Raw genomic sequence first — 24,412 nt, 5'->3', positions numbered from 1 at the left:
TTTGAAATTACTACGTTCCCCAACAACAAGTAGTCAACGATTGCTTGAAGTAAAAAAATCATGTATATGGCACACCAAAGGTGGCTTCCAATGGCCCAACCTTGGAGGCAAGACGAGGAAAACTTGAAAGAAGAAGTTGAGTTTCGTCCTAAGTCAGAGCCGGAGATGGGGCAAGTAATCTTAGATAGTGCAAATGTGTTGCCACCTATCATCCCAAGGAAGGCAAAAAGGTGGTAATAAGTTGGAGGGCTTGTTGAAAAGGAAACCTATATTCTAGTACTTGCCATAAATATAATGCATGTTGATTTTTTTCCTGTAATAGCATTCTTGATACATTGCTCAACATGCTTTATCTTTTGGGCTATGGTCCTCCTCGAGTTTGTCCATTGGGACAAAGTCGGCGAAGCTCCGACGTAGATTCATGTCGTCTCTTTGAGACGACGAGGGTGTGAGGCGATTTGGATCGATTCAAGGTTCAATGACGACAAATGCGGATTTGGGGCACTAGCCCTTAGGGGCACGTGCATGGAGACTTCTCGGCTGTTATCGATAAGGTCAAGCTGACTCTAGTAAATAGGCAACAACAACGACAAGTCAGCAGCTCCTTTAGGGTGGTAATGCTCGTTCGATGGCATAAGGTCCTCAATGTAAATTTTATTATGTTTACGGTGCTTTATACTTTTGATAAACCTTTACATATAATATAATAGAACTAGTTTCTTAGTAAAGAAACTACTCCTTCCTCGCTTCAACTAGACAGGCGGGTCCACACAGAAGAATTTGGTTCAGCTGAGTACGTGCAAACCTGGCCAGATGGGCTGACATGATACGCCCGACCTGGGTTACACGGGGCAGGCACGCTAACTACACGAACCGTGCCGGACCGACGCACGTGCTGTGCTCCCTGGCCCAGACACGTCATAGCAAGGAAACGGGCCGGCCCACCGGCACATTTAGCCCACCAGCCCGTCTGATTTTGGGCTGTTTTGGGCCTATTGTGCTGTTTTTAGGCTAATATACAAAAAAATCTGTTTTTTTTAAAGTAAACGGGCCGTGCTGTGCGGACACGCATGCCCAGCCTCGCGGCCCAGGCACGGCCCTAGGCGGGCCATGTGCCGATGCAGGCCCACCACGGGCCGGGCACGCAGGCTAACGTGCCGGCCTGCCTGGCCCAGCCCAGATGGCCACTTTGGTAGGTGGAGTCGGAACGGGACGCCAAGAAGAACAACAAGAGGAAGAAACGCAATTCGGGGTGGAGTTGGACTTGTGGTTGTTGCCGAGCGCTCCCTCTCGTCTCCTCGCGATTTTTTATAAAAAGGAGAGAAGCGCAATCGTATCCCCAGCCAGATTCACATCGCATCGCCACCGACCTTTCCCTGCCGGATTCTTCTCAGGTAGCGGCAGCAGCAGCAGCAGCTTGAGTTCTTGCGGATCTGCGGCTGCGAATCCCAGTCTCGTATCAACTCAGCCAGGCAGAGGAGAAGCAGGAGGAAGATGTCCAAGGCGGCGCTGACCCTGGAGGAGGTGTCCAAGCACAACACCAAGGACGACTGCTGGCTCATCATCGCCGGCAAGGTATACGCACGCATCTTCTCCCCGCTGGTCCTCCTGATTGTTTCCTTGCGATTATTGTTACGTCAAGATTCAGTCTTTCTTTCTTTCTCTCGGAGGGTCGCGATACTGGTAGCTTGCAGCACAACATGCCCTAATCGATTTGCCAAAGCATTTGGCTAAGCAATTGATACATGTTACGTGCTGGCCTGGTACGATTAGAGTACATCCGCCTGCAGATCTGCACGGTACCGTCGGACTATTACTTGAGTTATTGGTTATATGTTGAAGAAGAATCAGTTTGGTTTAGTACATGACGAGCGATTCCTGGGGTAAATATCCAGACAAGAGTTGGTAACTCTTTGAATTGTGAATTGGTCTGAGAGATTACACACTGGTTTACTTCCAGAATTTCCACCCGTCGGAACCGATAAATTAGTGAGTACCCCGCTTTATACAAGGTCGGAACACTTTTAGCGAGTTTATATAATTTTCTGATCCTAGTCAAAAGAAACTAGGCTTTCACCCCGCTTTTATATACATAAAAGCCAGAGTACCGATACAACCACAGTCCAGACCAGCACACAAGGTCAGAACCGATAAATTGCGTTTATATAGCCGTGCAACCTTCTTCTAGTTGATCCTGCTCGACCTGGTAGGCAAAAAAGATTTGCCCATTTGGTTGCCGTAGATTCACTAGTTAATTACCTTTTGCTATGTAAAAATAGTTGCATGTTTGGTTCTCGAGTGTTATGTTGCCCTTTCTAGGAAAAAACAAAAGGTTACTTACCGGTGATTAGATGATATTTTTGTCCACAGTTTCAGTCTTTCAGACGAGAACTAAACTCTCAGGTCCCAGACCAATTGAGATTCATTCTCCATTCTCTAGACTATATTTTACCCCCGTAAGAATCGCATTTGTTAACTTTTTCCATTTCTCCATCTGAGTTCTGGACATAACTCTGAATCTTTTGTCATAGTTTTATTTTTCATGTTTTATGCATCCAAAAAATCTGCCTTACAGTAACAATACTTAGGTCTTGGCTTAAGATATCATCTTACAGTGCGCATTTAAATATAAGGATGCAAAATATTTTAAATTATGTTCATCAGTACCCTTTATCCATGTGTACCAATGAAAAGCAAGTCTTTAACATTTATTTTAGCCCAAAAAAACTCATTTTATTTTTGTTTAAGCCTTGCGAACTGGTGTAGTTTAATGTGAATTTTTCATGTTTATCTTTCTTCGGAACCTGGAAGTTCTCTATAAGCAGGCTTATATTTCATAAAGACAGATTTAATTAGGCTTTATTCACGTTGAAAGGGCTGCTTTCTTCTTGTACTTGTTATACATGGCAGGAGCAATGTGTCAATGCTCTTTAATTAACGCCGTTACTTTTATGTCAGTAGTGAGGCTTACAATGGTTATAAATTTTGTTTAGAGGAGAATGGTTATAAATTTTGTTCCTCCTTGAGAAAAACAATCATTGACACTGTGTTCTAATGTTCAGGTATACAATGTGACCAAGTTTTTGGAGGATCACCCTGGAGGTGATGATGTACTGTTGTCCTCGACTGGTAACACCTTCTTGCCATGCCATGCTTGCAGAGGTTGTGAACTTGTGATTTAGCCTAATAATTTGCATTAACACGTTGGCCCTTTTACAGCCAAGGACGCAACCGATGACTTTGAGGATGTCGGGCACAGCAGCACCGCCCGTGCGATGCTGGACGAGTACTATGTCGGTGACATAGACATGGCCACGATACCTGCCCGGACGAAGTACGCTCCGCCGAAGCAACCACACTACAACCAAGACAAGACCCCCGAGTTCATCATCAAGATCCTCCAGTTCCTGGTCCCCCTGGCCATACTTGGTCTGGCTGTCGCCATTAGGATGTACACCAAGTCGGAATCGGCTTAACCGGCGGCGGCACTGTTCTCTGAGTTATGGGGGAAAAATAGCTTTAAGGTGTTGAATAAGTTAGTAGTTTGTCGTGTGATGTATCCATTCCAATGTACCGTGTGGTGAGTTTGAATGTTGCAACGGTTTTGTCGTGAAACTGAAAATGATGGGACCAAGTTTTGTTGTGAAACTTAAATTGATGGGACTGAAATTGCTCTTTGGTGTTGGTGCATTGGTATGCATTCTCCTCGATGCCTTGGAAAATTAAGCACCGAAGTTGAAAATAGTCACGATGTTTTGGAAGAAAACATGTCTGGCGCTACAAGGCGAGGCAAACACAGCCTGGCGCGCTGCCGCCCTCAGCCTCCGCGACCTAGACAAATTTTTTGGTGGGGATATTGTAAATATTTGATATCTTCAGTTGTAAATATCAGTGTTTTGGAGATCACAGCTTGCTCGCAAGTATTTCTGGCAATCACCCAAAGTTGCTTAGATAAGCATCCTACACGACAACACCATTATTGCTGACACTGAAACGTCTAAGTACTGAAATTACATCATTTTGGAGCAGACATGATTAAAGTGTACTCAAGGTGTGACCATCACCCAAAGTTGTGCATTATACGAAGTCATACACATAATTGATGAAAATTCACAAGTTTAGACCAAGGTTTATTAACTAAATATAAAATGGATAAATTGTTGTGATTTCAAATGCTGTGATAGTGATTTTAAAATTGTTTGCCCCCTCTAGATGTTTTACTCCTTGCTGCACAGGATGTTTAACTCCTTCTCATAGACCAATTTGTCATCTTGTATGGTGCAAAAAGATCTATCTGGTGTTCGCCTAGACCACCAGCTCCTTCTCGTATACTAATTAGTTTCCACACAGCACCAGCATATTGTTTGCCCTCTTACGAGAAAATGAGTCATACTACTCACTATCTGATTCTAGCTGTTCTGGAAACTTTGCTCAGGAAACCAATCCTTTTGTTTCAATGAACTTTATTGTCGTCCCCTGTCATCTTTAGTTCTTTTCACATGCACTGTATTGGAACAAATCCTTGCTCCTTGAATATATGTGGAGTTTGGATAGTGCACTCAATATTCAGGTTGTTCAGTGAGTGTCCAGCCGAGTGTGGCCGAGTATCTTGCTTTTGTATCCAGCTTGTATCAAGTTCTTGCACTGCATCAACCATTATGTGCTTAGCCATGTAGATTAATTTTGTGGAGATGTTTCATGTCTTTGTAGAAAAAATGTGAGGTGTAGATATCCACGGTTGCTTGCATATTTGCTCCTTTTTTTAGCTGTTGTTTTCTATCTAGCCCATACGGTACCTGAATGCCAGTAGTGGTAGTGATATTGGCTTCTGTTGTTCTGATTTTTTGGTTCCACCATTGCGATCCTCTTTCTTTGTTTCTTTGCATGTGTAGGATCTATTAGCCTAGAGATATATTTGTATTAGTAGTACTTGATGGAACCTAGTTCTTGTATAAGCACAAAAGAGTAAGTAATATAAGGCATGTCCGGTGGCATTGCAAAATTGGCCCTTCTGTACTAGAACCACTGATTCTGCCCCTTTCTTATTTCACGAACAGTATTAGCTCATACTCCCTCCGTCTTGAATTACTTGTCGCAAAAATGGATAAAAATGGATGTATCTAAAACTAAAATACGTCTAGATACATTCATTTCTGCAACAAGTAATTCCGGAGGGGGGAGTATATGACATCTTATCTTTTTTAGTACTACTCCCTCCATTCCTAAATATTTGTCTTCTAGAGATTTCAACAAGTGACTACATACGTAGCAAAATGAGTGAATCTACATTCTAAAATATGTCGATATACATCCGTATGTGGTAATCCATTTAAAATCTCTAAAAAGATAAATATTTAGGAACGGAGGGAGTATTTGATATGGATAATAGCTTCCACAAGTATTGTGATGAGGACATCAATACCATTGTTACACCCACAACCCCTGCTGCTATACATACTGGACAAATTACTAGAGCTCGCGCACGTCAATTAAATTACCAGGTACTTTCGTTTCTTGGTAATGAATCTAATGTTCATGAGAATATGATGCTGCCTAAATTGGATACACTTGTTTTGCTTACAAATGAAGGGCCTAGCTTGGAGAAGGATGAACATTGGAGCAAGAACAAGCATGGAGATGATGGCATGCGCAAGGGGAACAAGAACGGAGTTACAAGTGATGATTTCAGAACGTTGAAGCCACCATAATGAGTGCATGAAGCCTTGGACGAAATATACAAGATGCTACTTCATAACTTTCGTCCAGAGGCTATTCTAGGTGCTGTGTCACCTTCTTATTGGGCCAGGCCCATGTAATTTCGAAATACTTGAGTATAGGCTGTTTTTAGAGTCCGTATGTGTGAGGAAACAAGAGATAGGGTTGGTTTCAGACCCTTTCACCAAGGGCCACGAAATTCCCCCCTCTTCCTCCATATATACAGCCCTTAGGGCATCGTTTAGACTTTGGGTTTTGTTTAGATTAAAAGTTCGCCATAGCTGCAACTTCGCGTACTTCGTTTGAGTTCAACAACCAGACCAAGACGTCACATAACCCCATCTTGATCAATAAAGCTTTCATCTTATATTCGCAATATCCAGATTGCAATCTCAGTTTCTTGCTTGTTCTTCGTTTGCTCGCAGGAAATAGACCCTCGTGGTCAGGTTGATCGTGCTCCGGCGTGGTCAATAACCTCTCAGAGTTGGTTTAGCGATTGCTAAGGCGCGACGTCCTCGCACGTATGTAGTCGGATCGTCAAAGTCTACTCCTCCAAAACGATAATCACCATCTCATCGAAAGACGAGACACCTTTGCCTCTATCAAGTGGTATCAGATTTCCAGGTTGCTCTGTGAGATTTTACAGTTTTTCGTATTATAGATCGAGTCTGTTCTTCATACCTACAGTCCACGAAAAGGCCACAAAACAAAACTAGGGTTAGTTCATCATATCCGAACCAGTCTGAGCCTTTGCATAGTCTTTTCAGTATTTTGCTTTGTTGAATTTACGGTTGCATCGTCGTGTCAAGTTGTTGGTCTTAGCATCTAGTCCTTTAGAGTTTCGAGTTCTATCACAGTTTGTCACGCCGCCGCCGCACCATCCTACCACCGCTGCCATATACCATCACCGCAGCCATATACCACCACCGCTGCCATATACCATCACCGCTGCCATATACCACCACCGCTGCCATATACCACCACCGCTGCCATATACCACCATATATCCACCACTAATTCGAGTTCTTTTCATATTAGGTTTGTTTTCGAGATCCATCTATTTTTTGATTCGTGTTTCCTTGCCTGAGTAGGTTTCGAAAAAAAAGAGTCCGGAAACCACCCTCCGTTTAGGCCCAAATTTTTCCAAAAACGCACTCGACAAAAAAAATCTGGCTATCCTATTTTTAGGTGTTTCCAAGCATATTGAGACAGTCGCCGTTATAGAAAGTTTTTTTGAGCCGTTTCCAGTTTTTGGGTCCGGGCAGTCGAAAAAAAGATTGGTCGCAAAAATTTCGTGTCTATCCTGTTATCTTGACTTGGGAAGAGTTTTGAGACACTCGCCATTATAGTGATTTTTCGGCCAAAAAAAGCAAAACAAAATATATTCAGAGTGTGCTCTTCCCATGTTTCCGTGCAGCCCCGTGATTTTGTTAGTGTTCTAGGCTCGCGTCTCTAGCACGGTCTAACCTAGGACCAGCACAGTACCGTCGTTGAGCGTTTATTCAACTTTGCATCTCTGAATTGATTATTGCTGACCCTTTTTGCTACCATATTATAAGCCTTCCCAGCTCCACATACATCTACGTCGTGCGTTTGACTCTCCCTGGTAATCGCTCTATCCAAGCTTTGAGAGTTTTGACTACAACGGTTGCTGATCACCACCTGCTGCTGGGTAAGAACTGGTAACAATTTGAGATTCGCTTGACGGATTTATGACATCCTGCCACTTTCTAGTAGTCTGTAGGATCATATTCTTGTGTGTTTCTATTGCTGCTAACCATAGCAGGACCACAAGCCGACGAGATTGGCTGGGAGAACATGGCGAACAAGGAGTTACATGATAAATTTCAGCAAATGATGAGTGGCCAGGTGGGAGATGTGCTAAACAGATTTGAAGAGGCTATGGAGAAGATAGATGCCATGGAGAAGTCGTTCGAGACAAGACTGGATAACAAGTTTAATGAATTGCTCAAGCGTCTTCCCCAACCACCACTAGCTGCACCTGTCGCCCCTCTACAACAACAACAACAACAACAACAACAACAACAACAACAACAACAACAACAACAACAACAACAACAACATCTCCATCGCCGCCTTTCAAATCAAGTGGGACGAGCACAACACGTTCCAATTGAGCCTGGTCAAAATTCTGGTGCCGCTGCACCTACTGTTGATGCTTCTTTGGCTCCTGCTACTGCGGCTGCTGGTGCCGAGGAGGATGACGATTATGCGGGCGATTATGAGGATGAGGTTGATCAAAATCAGAACTACGTGCAACCACCAGCACCACCACCACTAGGTCGACCTCAGGTATATATTCGCAACGGTAGGCCTGCACCACCACCTCAGGTATGAGATAATGACCATATTCCTAAACTGAAATTGAATATTCCACCTTTTGAGGGTAGATATGTTCCTGATATGTATCTTACATGGGACTTAGAAACTGAACAACGTTTTACATGTTTACAATATCCCGAGGAGAGACGGGTTGCTGCTGCTGTTTGTGCTTTCACTAGTTTTGCATGTGTATGGTGGTCTGAACATTGTAGATTATATCCTATTCCAGCTACTTGGGCTGCTTTGAAAACTGCTATGCGTACTCGTTGGGTTCCACCATATTATCAACGTGAATTACTTCAAAAACTGCAACATTTGAGACAAGGAAAAAATTCTGTAGAACAATATTATCAGGAATTACAAACTGGCATGATTATATGTGGTATTGTTGAGGAGAATGAAGCTATGCTTGCACGTTTTATGGGTGGTTTAAATAGAGAGATTCAGACCATTCTAGAGTATAAGGAGTATACTAATATCACTCGTTTATTCCATCTTGCTTGTAAAGCTGAACGTGAAGTGCAGTATCGACAAGCATTGGTGCGAACTAACTTTTCTGCAGGCCGACCTTCATCATGGACACCGCGTGCATCTTCTACTTCCACTGCACCAGCACCTCCATCAGGTGCCACCTCCAGCCGTGATACAAGAAAGCAGGCACAACCACCACTATCTGCCAAGAACGCACCTGCCGGGCCTGCACATAGTTCTTCTTCTTCCATGGCATCAACAGGGCACACAAGTGATATTATTTGCCGTCGTTGTAAGGGAAGAGGACATTATGCGCGAGAATGCAAATCTCAGCGTGTGATGATTGCTACTGAGGATGGTGGGTATGAGTCCGCTAGTGACTATGATGAGGAGACTTTGGCTCTTATTACAAGTGAAGAACACGGTGGAGATGATTCTGATCATGAGACGCAATACATGGCTCCTGAAGATGCTGACAGGTATGAATGTTTAGTTGCTCAACGTGTTTTGAGTGTGCAGGTTACACAAGCTGAGCAAAATCAGAGGCATAATTTGTTCCATACAAAGGGAGTTGTGAAGGAACATTCTGTGCACGTCATCATAGATGGAGGGAGCTGCAACAACTTGGCTAACATGGAGATGGTGGAGAAGCTATCTCTCACCACAAGACCACACCCACATCCTTACTACATCCAGTGGTTCAACAACAACGGCAAGGTTAAGGTAACACGTACTGTTCGTGTGCATTTTAGTATCTCTACGTATGCTGATTATGTTGATTGTGACGTAGTACCTATGCAAGCATGTTCCTTATTACTTGGTCGACCATGGCAATTTGATAAAAATTCTGTACACCATGGTAAAAACAATCAGTATACTCTTGTTCATAAGGATAAAAATATTACTTTGCTTCCTATGACTCTTGATTCCATATTGAAAGATGATATTAATAGAGCTAATAAAGCAAAACAGGAGAAGAATAAGAGTGAAAATCAGATTATGGCAAAAGAATTTGAGCAAAAAATGAAGCCTAATAATAAACCATCTAGTGTTGCTTCTGAAATTAAATTGAAAAGTGCATGTTTATTTGCCACCAAATCTGATATTGATGAGCTAGATTTCAACAAATCTATTTGCTATGCTTTTGTGTGCAAAGAGGCATTATTTTCATTCGAGGACGTGTCTTCCTCTTTGCCTCCTGTTGTCACTAACATTTTACAGGAGTTCGCTGACGTCTTTCCACAAGACGTGCCACCGGGATTACCGCCTATTCGAGGGATTGAGCATCAGATTGACTTAATTCCCGGTGCTTCACTGCCAAACCGTGTGCCATACCGTACCAATCCAGAGGAGACGAAGGAGATTATGCGTCAAGTACAGGAGCTTCTCGACAAAGGTTATATACGCGAATCCTTTAGTCCTTGTGTTGTTCCTATTATTCTAGTGCCGAAAAAGGATGGTACCTCGCTATGTGTGTTGATTGTAGAGGCACTAATAATATTACTATTCGTTATCGCCATCCTATTCCTAGGCTAGATGATATGCTTGATGAATTGAGTGGCTCTACAATATTCTCCAAAGTTGATTTGCGTAGTGGATACCATCAAATTCGTATGAAATTGGGGGATGAATGGAAAACAACATTTAAAACTAAGTTTGGATTATATGAGTGGTTAGTCATGCCTTTTGGGTTAACTAATGCACCTAGTACTTTCATGAGATTAATGAACGAAGTTTTACGTGCTTTGATTGGACGATTTGTGGTAGTTTACTTTGATGACATATTGATTTATAGCAGATCTTTGAAGGAACATTTGGAACATTTACGTGCTGTTTTTATTGCTCTACGTGATGCACGTTTGTTTGGTAACCTTGGGAAGTGCACCTTTTGCACCGACCGAGTGTCTTTTCTTGGCTATGTTGTTACTCCACAGGGAATTGAAGTTGATAAAGCCAAGATGAAGCTATTGAGAGTTGGCCGCAGCCCAAAACGGTCACACAAGTGAGGAGTTTTCTTGGCCTCGCTGGATTCTATAGGCGTTTTGTGAGAGATTTTAGCACCATTGCCGCACCTCTCAATGAGCTTATAAAGAAGGATGTGCCTTTTGTTTGGGGTACCGCACAGGAAGAAGCCTTCACGGTGTTGAAAGATAAGTTGACACATGCTCCTTTACTCCAACTTCCTGATTTTAATAAGACATTTGAGCTTGAATGTGATGCTAGTGGAATTGGATTAGGAGGTGTGTTATTACAAGATGGCAAACCAGTTGCATACTTTTCTGAAAAATTGAGTGGGCCTAGTCTGAATTATCGTACTTATGATAAAGAATTATATGCTCTTGTTCGGACTTTAGAAACATGGCAACATTATTTATGGCCCAAAGAATTTGTTATACATTCTGATCATGAATCTTTGAAACATATTAAAAGTCAAGCTAAACTGAATCGTAGACATGCTAAATGGGTTGAATTCATTGAGACTTTCCCTTATGTCATTAAACACAAGAAGGGTAAAGAAAATGTTATTGTTGATGCATTGTCTCATCGCTATACTATGCTTTCACAACTTGACTTCAAAATATTTGGTTTGGAGACCATCAAAGATCAATATGTGCATGATGCTGATTTTAAAGATGTATTGTAGAATTGTAAAGAAGGTAGAACATGGAACAAGTTCGTCGTTAATGATGGATTTGTGTTCCGTGCTAACAAGCTATGCATTCCAGCTAGCTCCGTTCGTCTTTTGTTGTTGCAGGAGGCGCATGGAGGAGGATTAATGAGACACTTTGGCATGAAGAAGACGGAGGCCGTACTTGCTACACATTTCTTTTGGCCAAAGATGAGACGGGATGTTGAGCGCTTTGTTGCTCGCTGCACTACATGTCAAAAAGCTAAGTCACGACTCAATCCTCATGGTTTATATATGCCTTTGCCTGTACCTAGTGTTCCTTGGGAGGATATATCTATGGACTTTGTTTTAGGTTTACCTCAAACAAAGAAGGGGAGAGATAGCATATTTGTTGTCGTGGATAGATTCTCAAAAATGGCACACTTTATACCATGTCATAAAAGCGATGATGCTGTTAATTTCGCTGATTTGTTCTTTCATGAAATTATTCGCTTGCATGGTGTGCCAAATACTATTGTTTCAGATCGTGATACTAAATTTCTTAGCCACTTTTGGAGATGTTTATGGGCTAAGTTGGGGACTAAACTGCTTTTTAGTACTACTTGTCACCCCCAAACTGATGGACAAATTGAAGTTGTCAATGGAACATTGTCTACTATGCTTAGGGCTGTTTTGAAGAATAATAAGAAAACGTGGGAAGAATGCTTGCCTCATATTGAATTTGCTTATAATCGTTCATTGCATTCTACTACTAAGATGTGCCCTTTTGAAATTGTGTATGGTTTCCTACCTCGTGCACCTATTGATTTGTTGTCTCTTCCATCTTCGGAGAAGGCTAATTTTGATGCTAAACAACGTGCTGAATTGATCTTAAAAATGCATGAGTTAACTAAGGAAAACATTGAGCATATGAATGCTAAATATAAACTTGCTGGAGATAAGGGTAGAAAACATGTTGTGTTTGCACCTGGAGATCTTGTTTGGTTACATTTGCATAAGGATAGATTTCCTGATTTGCGCAAATCAAAGCTAATGCCACGTGCTGATGGTCCTTTTAAGGTGTTGGAGAAAATAAATGATAATGCATATAAACTTGAGTTGCCTATAGATTTTGGGGTTAGTCCCACTTTTAACATTGCAGATTTGAAGTCTTATTTGGGTGAGGAAGATGAGCTTCCGTCGAGGACGACTTCATTTCAAGAAGGGGAGGAGGATGAGGACATCAATACCATTGTTACACCCGCAGCCCCTGCTGGTATACATACTGGACCAATTACTAGAGCTCGCGCACGCCAATTAAATTACCAGGTACTTTCGTTTCTTGGTAATGAATCTAATGTTCATGAGAATATGATGCTGCCTAAATTGGATACACTTGTTTTGCTTACAAATGAAGGGCCTAGCTTGGAGAAGGATGAACATTGGAGCAAGAACAAGCATGGAGATGATGGCATGCGCAAGGGGAACAAGAACAGAGTTACAAGTGATGATTTCAGGACGTTGAAGCCACCATAATGAGTGCATGAAGCCTTGGACAAAATATACAAGATGCTACTTCATAACTTTCGTTCAGAGGCTATTCTAGGTGCTGCGTCACCTTATTATTGGGCCAGGCCCATGTAATTTCGAAATACTTGAGTATAGGCTGTTTTTAGAGTCCGTATGTGTGAGGAAACAAGAGATAGGGTTGGTTACGGACCCCTTCACCAAGGGACACAAAATTCCCCCCCTCTTCCTCCATATATACAGCCCTTAGGGCGTCGTTTAGACTTTGGGTTTTGTTTAGATTAAAAGTTCGCCATAGCCGCAACTTCGCGTACTTCGTTTGTGTTCAACGACCAGACCAAGACGTCACAGAACCCCATCTTGATCAATAAAGCTTTCATCTTATATTCGCAATATCCATATTGCAATATCAGTTTCTTGCTTATTCTTTGTTTGCTCGCAGGAAATAGACCCTCATGGTCAGGTTGATCGTGCTCCGGCGTGGTCAATAAGCTCTCGGAGTTGGTTTAGCGATTGCTAAGGCGCGACGTCCTCGCACGTACGTAGTCGGATCGTCAAAGTCTACAACTCCAAAACGATAATCACCATCTTATCGAAAGACGGGACACCTTTGCCTCTATCATATTGCCTTATCTCTAAAGTAGTCATGCATAGCACTATATAGTTTGGGCGTTGCAGGTTGGACATGGCAGATTTAGCTGATTGAACACATATACTGACGGGCATAAACATCAGGTGTGTAAACTACTCCCTTCATCTTAAAATAAATGTCTCAAGCTTAGTACATTTTTGTACTCACCCACAAAAAATAAAATAAAAAAATAGTACATTTTTTACTAAGATTAATACTGCGCTCATGCTAAATCGAGCAAGAGCTTCCAAATGTATTAGAAAAACGTTGCTAGGCTACAAGTCAAAAATTGTACGTATACATAGTATTATGTTTTTCATCATCAACAACAACAACAAAACTTTTAGTCCCAAACAAGTTGGGTAGACTTTATTTTATTTTATTTTATTTTTCATCGCCTTATAAATTTGTTTGCATATGCATGTCATTGTTTTTTACCTATCATTGAAAGTACCTTGCTGAAATTGACGTTTTAAATAGTTAGGTGGAATCAAGCTTGATTATGAAATCTAACTCACACTAGGTGCCAGGCAAACTCATTCAATTTCACTTAGTTTATTGTTAAATATTTAGTTTTCACGAACTCATGACTGTTAATGGGACATATTCAGTTCTAAAATCTACTTGAGCTCACAATTATCTCATGTATTAAGTAAAATAATCAATATTGATGACATACTAATATCGACATCACTTATCTTTCTATTTCTGAGTGCAACATATGGAGTTCTGCATCTACTTGCCGCTCAGCATCCCCAGCTACATACCGTCACCATCTAACTTATCTTTCTATTTCTGAGTGCAATATATGGAGTTCTGCATCTACTTGCCGCTCAGCATCCCCAGCTACATACCGTCACCATCTACACAGTCTGCGTGCTCTCTCCTGACTCGGAGGAACGTCACAAGGAATACTACGGCCTTGCTTTAGCCTGCTGTAATTCTGCTTTGTGATGAAGCTGCCGCTTCATTATTATTTTTGGTGAATGCGTAAAGCTTGCGTATCATTTCATTGATAGAAGAAGTTAAGAGTGAATACAGAAAGTAGTACAACGCATGACAGGGACGCACGAGGCATAATATGGCGACCGGAGCAGAGGGACATGGGATGCTCAGCCCAAGCAGAGAAAAACACGGCTAAACTCGCCATCCTGAGACGCAGCTCAAACCAAACCAACAAAACGACCAACATATTCAAATCTACCGCCGTGGACACCGCGAGCAAACAAGACGACCCCTTCATGAAGGAGAACAACGCCGGGACGCCATCGTCGTCCGATTCGCAAAAACGAACCTAGGGTTTCCCCTGCTGCTCGAGGAGGGGCACAGAGATCGGCCATGACAGCGCCTTCAGGAAGGTGACGGCACCCGGCGGTGTCGCCGCTGCCAGCGTCGAGAGATCGAGCAAGGATTTCGCCTTGGCCGAGTCTGAGCAATCCCAAGCCGTCGGGGCAAAATTCGAAGAAGCGGAAATCGGGTTGAAGGCCAAAACCGCAACCGCAGGAAGGGGATCAACGCCCACCAGCAGAGGAGGCACCGGGCACCGCTGGAAGGAGCTGAGGAATAGGCGGAAGGGCGAACTGGACACAGAGGTGTGCGGGGTCGGGCAGCCAGGTGGAAAAATGGGGGCGTAGGGGGTGCGACGGTGGCCGAAGACCCGGACAAGCCAGGATCTGGAGAGGAGCGCAGATCAGGGCCGCCTGGATCCGGAGCAGCAAGGACGCCCGGCGAGCCGAAGGAGCTGGATGGGGGACACAGCTCCCAAAGCACGTTAGAGTCAAAGTCGCAACGGGGTGGACGCCGGCCAACCAAGGGCACCTGCATGGGATGGTTGCATAGCTGCCAAGATGCCGACAAACCGAAAGAGCTGGAAAGATGCAGCTTGGTGGAGTGTTGGATCTGGAGCCACCTCAGCCAGCCATGGGCACAGGAGAAGGGCGCTGGTCCACGGTCGCCGAGGACAGAGCCGCACCTACAGGGGAGGGGGCGAAGGGAGCACGCAGGCCTGCCACGTTCCCGGCCAGCGCTATATAGGAGGTACTCGCCGCCGGGTAACCACCGAGAGCACCACAGAGAACCGCCGGTCCGGAGCCAAGGCCGCATCCCGGGGGAGGAAGAGCGCCACCGCGGCGCCCCTAGGGCCAGCCAACGCAGCCGAGAAGCCCTACCCCGTCCTCCCGAAATCCGGCGCCGGCAGCAGCAGGGGTGCTGGTGAAGGAAATATGCCCTAGAGGCAATAATAAAGTTATTATTTATTTCCTTATTTCATGATAAATGTTTATTATTCATGCTAGAATTGTATTAACCGGAAACTTAGTACATGTGTGAATACATAGACAAAACATAGTGTCACTAGTATGCCTCTACTTGACTAGCTCGTTGAATCAAAGATGGTTAAGTTTCCTAGCCATAGACATGAGTTGTCATTTGATTAACGGGATCACATCATTAGAGAATGATGTGATTGACTTGACCCATTCCGTTAGCTTAGCATTTGATCGTTTAGTATATTGCTATTGCTTTCTTCATGACTTATACATGTTCCTATGACTATGAGATTATGCAACTCCCGAATACCGGAGGAACACTTTGTGTGCTACCAAACGTCACAACGTAACTGGTGATTATAAAAGTGCTCTACAGGTGTCTCCGATGGTGTTTGTTGGGTTGGCATAGATCGAGATTAGGATTTGTCACTCCGATTGTCGGAGAGGTATCTCTGGGTCCTCTCGGTAATGCACATCACTATAAGCCTTGCAAGCAATGTGACTAATGAGTTAGTTGCGGGATGATGTATTACGGAACGAGTAAAGAGACTTGCCGGTAACGAGATTAAACTAGGTATTGAGATACCGACGATCGAATCTCGGGTAAGTAACATACCGATGACAAAGGAACAACGTATGTTGTTATGCGGTTTGAACGATAAAGATCTTCGTAGAATATGTAAGAACCAATATGAGCATCCAGGTTCCGCTATTGGTTATTGACCGGAGATGAGTCTCGGTCATGTCTACATAGTTCTCGAACCCGTAGGGTCCGCACGCTTAACGTTCGGTGACGATCAGTATTATGAGTTTATGTGTTTTGATGTACTGAAGGTAGTTCGGAGTCCCGGATGAGATCGGGGATATGACGAGGAGTCTCGAAATGTTCGAGACTTAAAGATCGATATATTGGAAGGCTATATTCGGACATCGGAAAGGTTCTGAGTGGTTCAGGTATTTTTCGGAGTACCGGGGAGTTATGGGAATTCGTCCGGGGAGTCAATGGGCCTTAGTGGAAAGGAGAGGCAGCAGCCAGGAGGTGGCGCGCGCCCCTCCCAAGCCCAGTACGAATTGGACAAGGGGTTTGGGGCACGGCCCCTCTCTTCCTTCCTTCTCCCCTCCCTCTCCTTTCCCCCTTCTCCTAGTTGGACTAGGAAAGGAGGAAACCTACTCCTACTAGGAGTAGGAATCCTACTCCCTTGGCGCGCCCCTCCTAGGGCCGGCCTCCTCCTCCCTCCATCCTTTATATACGTGGGGAGGGGGCGCCCCATAGGTACACAAGTTGATCAGTTGATCTTTTAGCCGTGTGCGGTGCCCCCCTCCACCATAATCCACCTCGGTAATATCATAACGGTGCTTAGGCGAAGCCCTGCGTCGGTAGCATCATCAACACCGTCATCACGCCGTCGTGCTGACGGAACTCTCTCGCGAAGCTCTGCTGGATCGTGAGTTCGTGGGACGTCACCGAGCTGAACGTGTGCAGAACTCAGAGGTGCCATGCGTTCGGTACTTGGATCGGTCGGATCGTGAAGACGTACGACTACATCAACCACGTTGTCATAACGCTTCCGCTTACGGTCTACGAGGGTACGTGGACGACACTCTCCCCTCTCGTTGCTATGCATCACCATGATCTTGCGTGTGCGTAGGATTTTTTTTGAAATTACTACGTTCCCCAACAGTGGCATCCGAGCCAGGTTTATGCGTAGATGTTATATGCACGAGTAGAACACAAGTGAGTTGTGGGCGATACAAGTCATACTGCTTACCAGCATGTCATACTTTGGTTCGACGGTATTGTTGGATGAAGCGGCCCGGACCGACATTACGCGTACGCTTACGCGAGACTGGTTCTACTGACGTGCTTTGCACACAGGTCGCTGGCGGGTGTCAGTTTCTCCAACTTTAGTTGAACCGAGTGTGGCTACGCCCGGTTCTTGTGAAGGTTAAAACAACACTAACTTGACGAAATATCATTGTGGTTTTCATGCGTAGGTAAGAACGGTTCTTGCTCAGCCCGTAGCAGCCACGTAAAACTTGCAACAACAAAGTAGAGGACGTCTAACTTGTTTTTGCAGGGCATGTTGTGATGTGATATGGTCAAGGCATGATGCTATATTTTATTGTATGAGATGATCATGTTTTGTAACGAAGTTATCGGCAACTGGCAGGAGCCATATGGTTGTCACTTTATTGTATGCAATGCAATCGCCCTGTAATTGCTTTACTTTATCACTAAGCGGTAGCGATAGTCATAGAAACAATAGTTGGCGAGACGACAACGATGCTACGATGGAGATCAAGGTGTCGCGCCGGTAATGATGGTGATCATGGCGGTGCTTTGGAGATGGAGATCAGAGGCACAAGATGATGATGGCCATATCATATCACTTATATTGATTGCATGTGATGTTTATCCTTTATGCATCTTATTCTGCTTTGATTGACGGTAGCATTATAAGATGATCTCTCACTAAATTTCAAGGTGTAAGTGTTCTCCCTGAGTATGCACCGTTGCGAAAGTTCGTCGTGCCGAGACACCACGTGATGATCGGGTGTGATAAGCTCTACGTTCAAATACAATGGGTGTAAGCCGGTTTTGCACATGCAGAATACTCGGGTTAAACTTGACGAGCCTAACATATGCATATACGGCCTCGGAACACTGAGACCGAAAGGTCGAGCGTGAATCATATTGTAGATATGATCAACATAGTGATGTTCACCATTGAAAACTACTCCGTCTCACGTGATGATCGGACATGGTTTAGTTGATATGGATCACGTGATCACTTAGATGATTAGAGGGATATCTATCTAAGTGTGAGTTCTTAAGTAATATGATTAATTGAACTTTAATTTATCATGAACTTAGTCCTGATAGTATTTGCATATCTATGTTGTAGATCAATAGCTCGCGTTTAGCCCCCCTGTTTTATTTTTTGATATGTTCCTAGAGAAAACTAAGTTGAAAGATGTTAGTAGCAATGATGAGGATTGGATCCGTGATCTGAGGATTATCCTCATTGCTGCACAGAAGAATTATGTCCTTGATGCACCGCTAGGCGAGAGACCAATTGCAGCAGCAAATGCAAACGTTATGAACGTTTGGCAAGCTCGATATGATGACTACTTGATAGTTTAGTGCACCATGCTTTACGGCTTAGAATCGGGACTTCAAAAATGTTTTGAACGCCACGGAGCATATAAGATGTTCCAAGAGTTGAAATTGGTATTTCATACTCATGCCCATGTCGAGAGGTATGAGACCTCTGACAGTACTTTGCCTATAAGATGGAGGAGAATAGCTCAACCAGTGAGCATGTGCTCAGATTGTCTGGGTACTACAATTGCTTGAATCAAGTGGGAGTTAATCTTCCAGATAAGATAGTAATTGACAAAGTTCTCTAGTCACTATCTCCAAGTTACTAGAACTTCGTGATGAACTATAATATGCAAGGGATGACGAAAGTAATTCCCGAGCTCTTCGCAATGCTGAAATCGACGAAGGTAGAAATCAAGAAAGAGCATCAAGTGTTGATGGTTAACAAGACCACTAGTTTCAAGTAAAGGGGCAAAGGGAAGAAAGGGGAACTTCAAGAAGAACAGCAAGCAAGTTGCTGCTCAAGTGAAAAAGCCCAAGTCTGGACCTAAGCCTGAAACTGAGTGCTTCTACTGCAAAGGGACTGGTCACTAGAAGCGGAACTGCCCCAAGTATTTGGTGGATAAGAAGGATGGCAAAGTGAACAAAGCTATATTTGATATACATGTTATTGATGTGTATTTTACTAGTGTTTATAGCAACCCCTCGGTATTTGATACTGGTTCAGTTGCTAAGAGTAGTAACTTGAAACGGGAGTTGCAGAATAAACAGAGACTAGTTAAAGGTGAAGTGACGATGTGTATTGGAAGTGGTTTCAAAGATTGATATGATCATCATCGCACACTCCCTATACTTTCGGGATTAGTGTTGAACCTAAAATAAATGTTATTTGGTGTTTGCGTTGAGCATGAATATGATTAGATCATATTTATTGCAATACGGTTATTCATTTAAGTTAGAGAATAATTGTTGTTCTGTTTACATGAATAAAACCTTCTATGGTCATACACCCAATGAAAATGTTTTGTTGGATCTCGATCGTAGTGATACACATATTCATGATATTGAAGCCAAAAGATGCAAAGTTAATAATGATAGTGCAACTTATTTGTGGCACTGCTGTTTAGGTCATATTGGTGTAAAGCGCATGAAGAAACTCCATGCTGATGGACTTTTGGAATCACTTGATGCTTGTGAACCACGCGTCATGGGCAAGATGACTAAGACTCCATTATCCGGAACAATGGAGCGAGCAACTGACTTATTGGAAATAATACATACTGGTGAATGTGGTCCGATGAGTATTAAGGCTCACGGCAAGTATCATTATTTTCTGACCTTCACAGATGATTTGAGCAGATATGGGTATATCTACTTGATGAAACACAAGTCTTAAACATTTGAAAAGTTCAAAGAATTTCAGAGTGAAGTGGAGAATCATCGTAACAAGAAAATAAAAGTTTCTACGATATGATTGCAGAGGTAAAATATTTGAGTTACGAGTTTGGCCTTCAGTTAAAACAATGTGAAATAGTTTCACTACTCACGCCACCTGGAACACCACAGTATAATGGTGTGTCCGGACGTCGTAACCGTACTTTATTAGATATGGTGCGATCTAAGATGTCTCTTACCGATCTACCACTATCGTTTTGGGGTTATGCATTGGAGACAGCTACATTCACGTTAAATAGGGCACCATCTAAATCCGTGGAGATGACACCGTATGAACTGTGGTTTAGCAATAAACCTAAGCTGTCGTTTCTTAAAAGTTTGGAGTTGTGATTCTTATGTGAAAAAGATTTCAACCTGATAAGCTCGAACCCAAATCGCAGAAATGCGTCTTCATAGGATATCCAAAGGAGACTGTTAGTTACACCTTCTAATCACAGATCCGAAGGAAAAATATACGTTGCTAAGAATGGATCCTTTCTAGAGAAGGATTTTCTCTCGAAAGAAGTGAGTGGGAGGAAAGTAGAGCTTGATGAGGTAACTGTACCTGCTCCCTTATTGGAAAGTAGTTCATCACAGAAATCTATTCCTGTGACTCCTACACCAATTAGTGAGGAAGCTAATGATGATGATCATGTAACTTCAGATCAAGTTACTACCGATCCTCGTAGGTCAACCAGAGTGAGATCCGCACCAGAGTGGTACGGTAATCCTGTTCTGGAGGTCATGTTACTTCACCATGACGAACCTACGAACTATGAGGAAGCGATGATGAGCCCAGATTCCGCGAAATGGCTTGAGGCCATGAAATCTGAGATGGGATCCATGTATGAGAACAAAGTGTGGACTTTGGTTGACTTGCTCGATGATCGGCATGTTGGGGAACGTAGTAATTTCAAAAAAATCCTACGCACACGCAAGATCATGATGATGCATAGCAACGAGAGGGGAGAGTGTGTCCACGTACCCTCGTAGACCAAAAGCGGAAGCGTTAGCACAATGCGGTTGATGTAGTCGTACGTCTTCACGATCCGAACGATCAAGTACCGAAAGCACGACACCTCCGAGTTCAGCTCACGTTCAACTCGATGACGTCCCTCGAACTCCGATCCAGCCGAGCTTTGAGGGAGAGTTCCGTCAGCACGACGGCGTGGTGATGATGATGATGTTCTACTGACGCAGGGCTTCGCCTAAGCACCGCTATGATATTATCGAGGTGGATTATGGTGGAGGGGGGCACCGCACACGGCTAATAGATCCAAGGGATCAATTGTTGTGTCTATGGGGTGCCCCCCTCCGTATATAACGGAGGGGAGGAGAGGGCCGGCCAGGAGGAGGAGGCGCGCCCAAGGGGGGAGTCCTACTCCCACCGGGAGTAGGACTCCTCCTTTTCCTATTCGGAGAGGGAGAGGGAAGGAAGAGGAAGGACGGAGGAAGGAAAGGGGGGGCCGGCCCCCTTCCCAATTCAGATTGGGCTTGGGGGGGGCGCCCCCTCCCTTGCTCCTTTCCCCTCCTTTCCACTAAAGCCCATTAAGGCCCATATACCTCCCGGGGGGTTCCGGTAACCTCCCGGTGCTCCGGTATTATCCCGATCTCACCCGGAACCATTCAAGTGTCCAAATATAGTCGTCCAATATATCGATCTTTATGTCTCGACCATTTCGAGACTCCTCGTCATGTCTGTGATCTCATCCTGGACTCCGAACTACCTTCGGTACATCAAAACACATAAACTCATAATATAACCGTCATCGAACTTTAAGCGTGCGGACCCTACGGGTTCGAGAACTATGTAGACATGACCGAGACACGTCTCCGGTCAATAACCATTAGCGGAACCTGGATGCTCATATTGGCTCCCACATATTCTATGAAGATCTTTATCGGTCAAACCGCATAACAACATACTTTGTTCCCTTTGTCATCGGTATGTTACTTGCCCGAGATTCGATCGTCGGTATCTCAATACCTAGTTCAATCTCGTTATCGGCAAGTCTCTTTACTCGTTCCTTAGTACATCATCCCGCAACTAACTCGTTAGTTGCAATGCTTATATTGATGCGCATTACTGAGTGGGCCCAGAGATACCTCTCCGATAATCGGAGGGACAAATCCTAATCTCGAAATATGCCAACCCAACAAGTACCTTCGGAGACACCTGTAGAGTACCTTTATAATCACCCAGTTACGTTGTGACGTTTGGTACCACACAAATTGTTCCTCCGGTAAACGGGAGTTGCATAATCTCATAGTCATAGGAACATGTATAAGTCATGAAGAAAGCAATAGCAGAATACTAAACGATCAAGTGCTAAGCTAATGGAATGGGTCAAGTCAATCACATTATTCTCCTAATGATGTGATCCCGTTAATCAAATGACAACTCTTTGTCCATGGCTAGGAAACATAACCATCTTTGATCAACGAGCTAGTCTAGTAGAGGCATACTAGTGACACTCTGTTTGTCTATGTATTCACACATGTATCATGTTTCCGGTTAATACAATTCTAGCATGAATAATAAACATTTATCATGATATAAGGAAATAAATAATAACTTTATTATTGCCTCTAGGGCATATTTCCTTCAGTCTCCCACTTGCACTAGAGTCAATAATCTAGCTCACATCGCCATGTGATTTAACAACAATAGTTCACATCACCATGTGATTAACACCCATAGTTCACATCGCTATGTGACCAACACTCAAAGGGTTTACTAGAGTCAGTAATCTAGTTCACATCGTTTATGTGATTTAACACCCAAAGAGTACTAAGGTGTGATCATGTGTTGCCTGTGAGAGAAGTTTAGTCAACGGGTCTGCCAAATTCAGATCCGTATGTATTAAGCAAATTTCTATGTCAACAATGCTCTGCACGGAGCTACTCTAGCTAATTGCTCCCACTTTCAATATGTATCTAGATTGAGACTTAGAGTCATCTGGATTAGTGTCAAAACTTGCATCGACGTAACCCTTTATGACGAACCTTTTGTCACCTCCATAATCGAGAAACATATCCTTATTCTACTAAGGATAATTTTGACCGTTGTCCAGTGATCTACTCCTAGATCACTATTGTAATCCCTTGCTAAACTCAGTGTAGGGTATACAATAGATCTGGTACACAACATGGCATACTTTATAGAACCTATGGCTGAGGCATAGGGAAGGCCTTTCATTCTCTTTCTATCTTCTGCCGTGGTCGGGCTTTGAGTCTTACTCAACTTCACACCTTGCAATACATGCAAGAACTCTTTCTTTGACTGTTCCATTTTGAACTACTTCAAAAACTTGTCAAGGTATGTGTCGGTGTCAAAACTGGCGGATCTCGGGTAGGGGGTCCCGAACTGTGCGTCTAAGGTCGATGGTAACAGGAGACTGGGGACACGATGTTTACCCAGGTTCGGGCCCTCTCTATGGAGGTAATACCCTACTTCCTGCTTGATTGATCTTGCTGAATATGAGTATTACAAGAGTTGATCTACCACGAGATCATAATGGCTAAACCCTAGAAGTCTAGCCTATGAGATTATGATTGTTGTAATTATCTATCGACTAGCCTGGCCCTGGTTTATATAATGCACCACAGGCCTAGGATAACAAGAGTCCTAGCCGAATACGCCGGTGGGGAGGAGTCCTTGTCTTGATCACCAAGTCTTGTGGAACCTTCCTTATATGCGGCAACTGTCCGAACTGGCCCATGAGTATACGGCCATGGGGGTCCTCGGCCCAATCTAACTGATCGGGGGATGACGTGGTGAGTACCCCCTAGTCCAAGACACCGTCCGTAGCCCCCTGAACCGGTCTTCAAGTGGGGGACGCTCCTCGATTCTTCCGAACTGTTCTTCATCTTCGGTCGTCGCTCTTGAAAACTGGTTCAACAAATCTGCTCATCTTCGATCTTGAGGATCGTCGAAGTAAATGCGAAGAGTTTACACGTCGGGTATCCGAGGAGCCCCTTTAAGTTCTCGGCCTTTATCAATGCCTTGTTATTTTTATGCCACACCTCGGGTTTGAAGTTGTTCCCGGGCGGCAGTGTCCTCTTGCGTCCGAGCTCCAACGCCGAACTGCATTCGGGGTGTCTTTTGCAGCCGAGCGCCAACGCCGGTCTGCTTCCGAGCTCCAACGCCGGAATGTATCCGAGCTCCAACGCCGGACTGTGTCCAAGCTCCAACGCCGGACTGTATCCTATTGGAAATATGCCCTAGAGGCAATAATAAAATGGTTATTATTGTATTTCCTTGTTCATGATAATTGTCTGTTGTTCATGCTATAATTGTATTAACTGGAAAC

General features: G+C 43.8%; 1 protein-coding gene across 1 annotated transcript; it reads left to right on the top strand.

The window, feature by feature from the left end:
* The first annotated feature begins 1,233 nt into the window (after nucleotides 1-1,233).
* On the top strand, nucleotides 1,234-3,669 carry LOC109769944 (cytochrome b5). The gene is made up of 3 exons (XM_020328649.3): nucleotides 1,234-1,575; nucleotides 3,063-3,129; nucleotides 3,220-3,669. The coding sequence occupies exons 1-3, from the start codon at nucleotides 1,495-1,497 to the stop codon at nucleotides 3,474-3,476; spliced, it is 405 nt and encodes a 134-aa protein (XP_020184238.1). The 5' UTR covers nucleotides 1,234-1,494; the 3' UTR covers nucleotides 3,477-3,669.
* The last annotated feature ends 20,743 nt before the right edge of the window (nucleotides 3,670-24,412 follow it).

The sequence above is a fragment of the Aegilops tauschii genome, chromosome 5 (genome assembly GCF_002575655.3).
Source record: "Aegilops tauschii subsp. strangulata cultivar AL8/78 chromosome 5, Aet v6.0, whole genome shotgun sequence".
Classification (NCBI taxonomy): domain Eukaryota; kingdom Viridiplantae; phylum Streptophyta; class Magnoliopsida; order Poales; family Poaceae; genus Aegilops; species Aegilops tauschii.
Note: the sequence above shows the minus strand (reverse complement) of the source record. Positions and strands in the feature narration are given on the sequence as shown.

Excerpts from the sequence above, each read along its gene's own strand:
- LOC109769944 (XM_020328649.3), top strand. The coding sequence starts at position 1,495 with ATGTCCAAGGCGGCGCTGACCCTGGAGGAGGTGTCCAAGCACAACACC. Across the intron at positions 1,576-3,062 it reads GGCTCATCATCGCCGGCAAG|GTATACAATGTGACCAAGTT; the intron begins GTATACGCACGC and ends TCTAATGTTCAG. Across the intron at positions 3,130-3,219 it reads TGTACTGTTGTCCTCGACTG|CCAAGGACGCAACCGATGAC; the intron begins GTAACACCTTCT and ends GCCCTTTTACAG.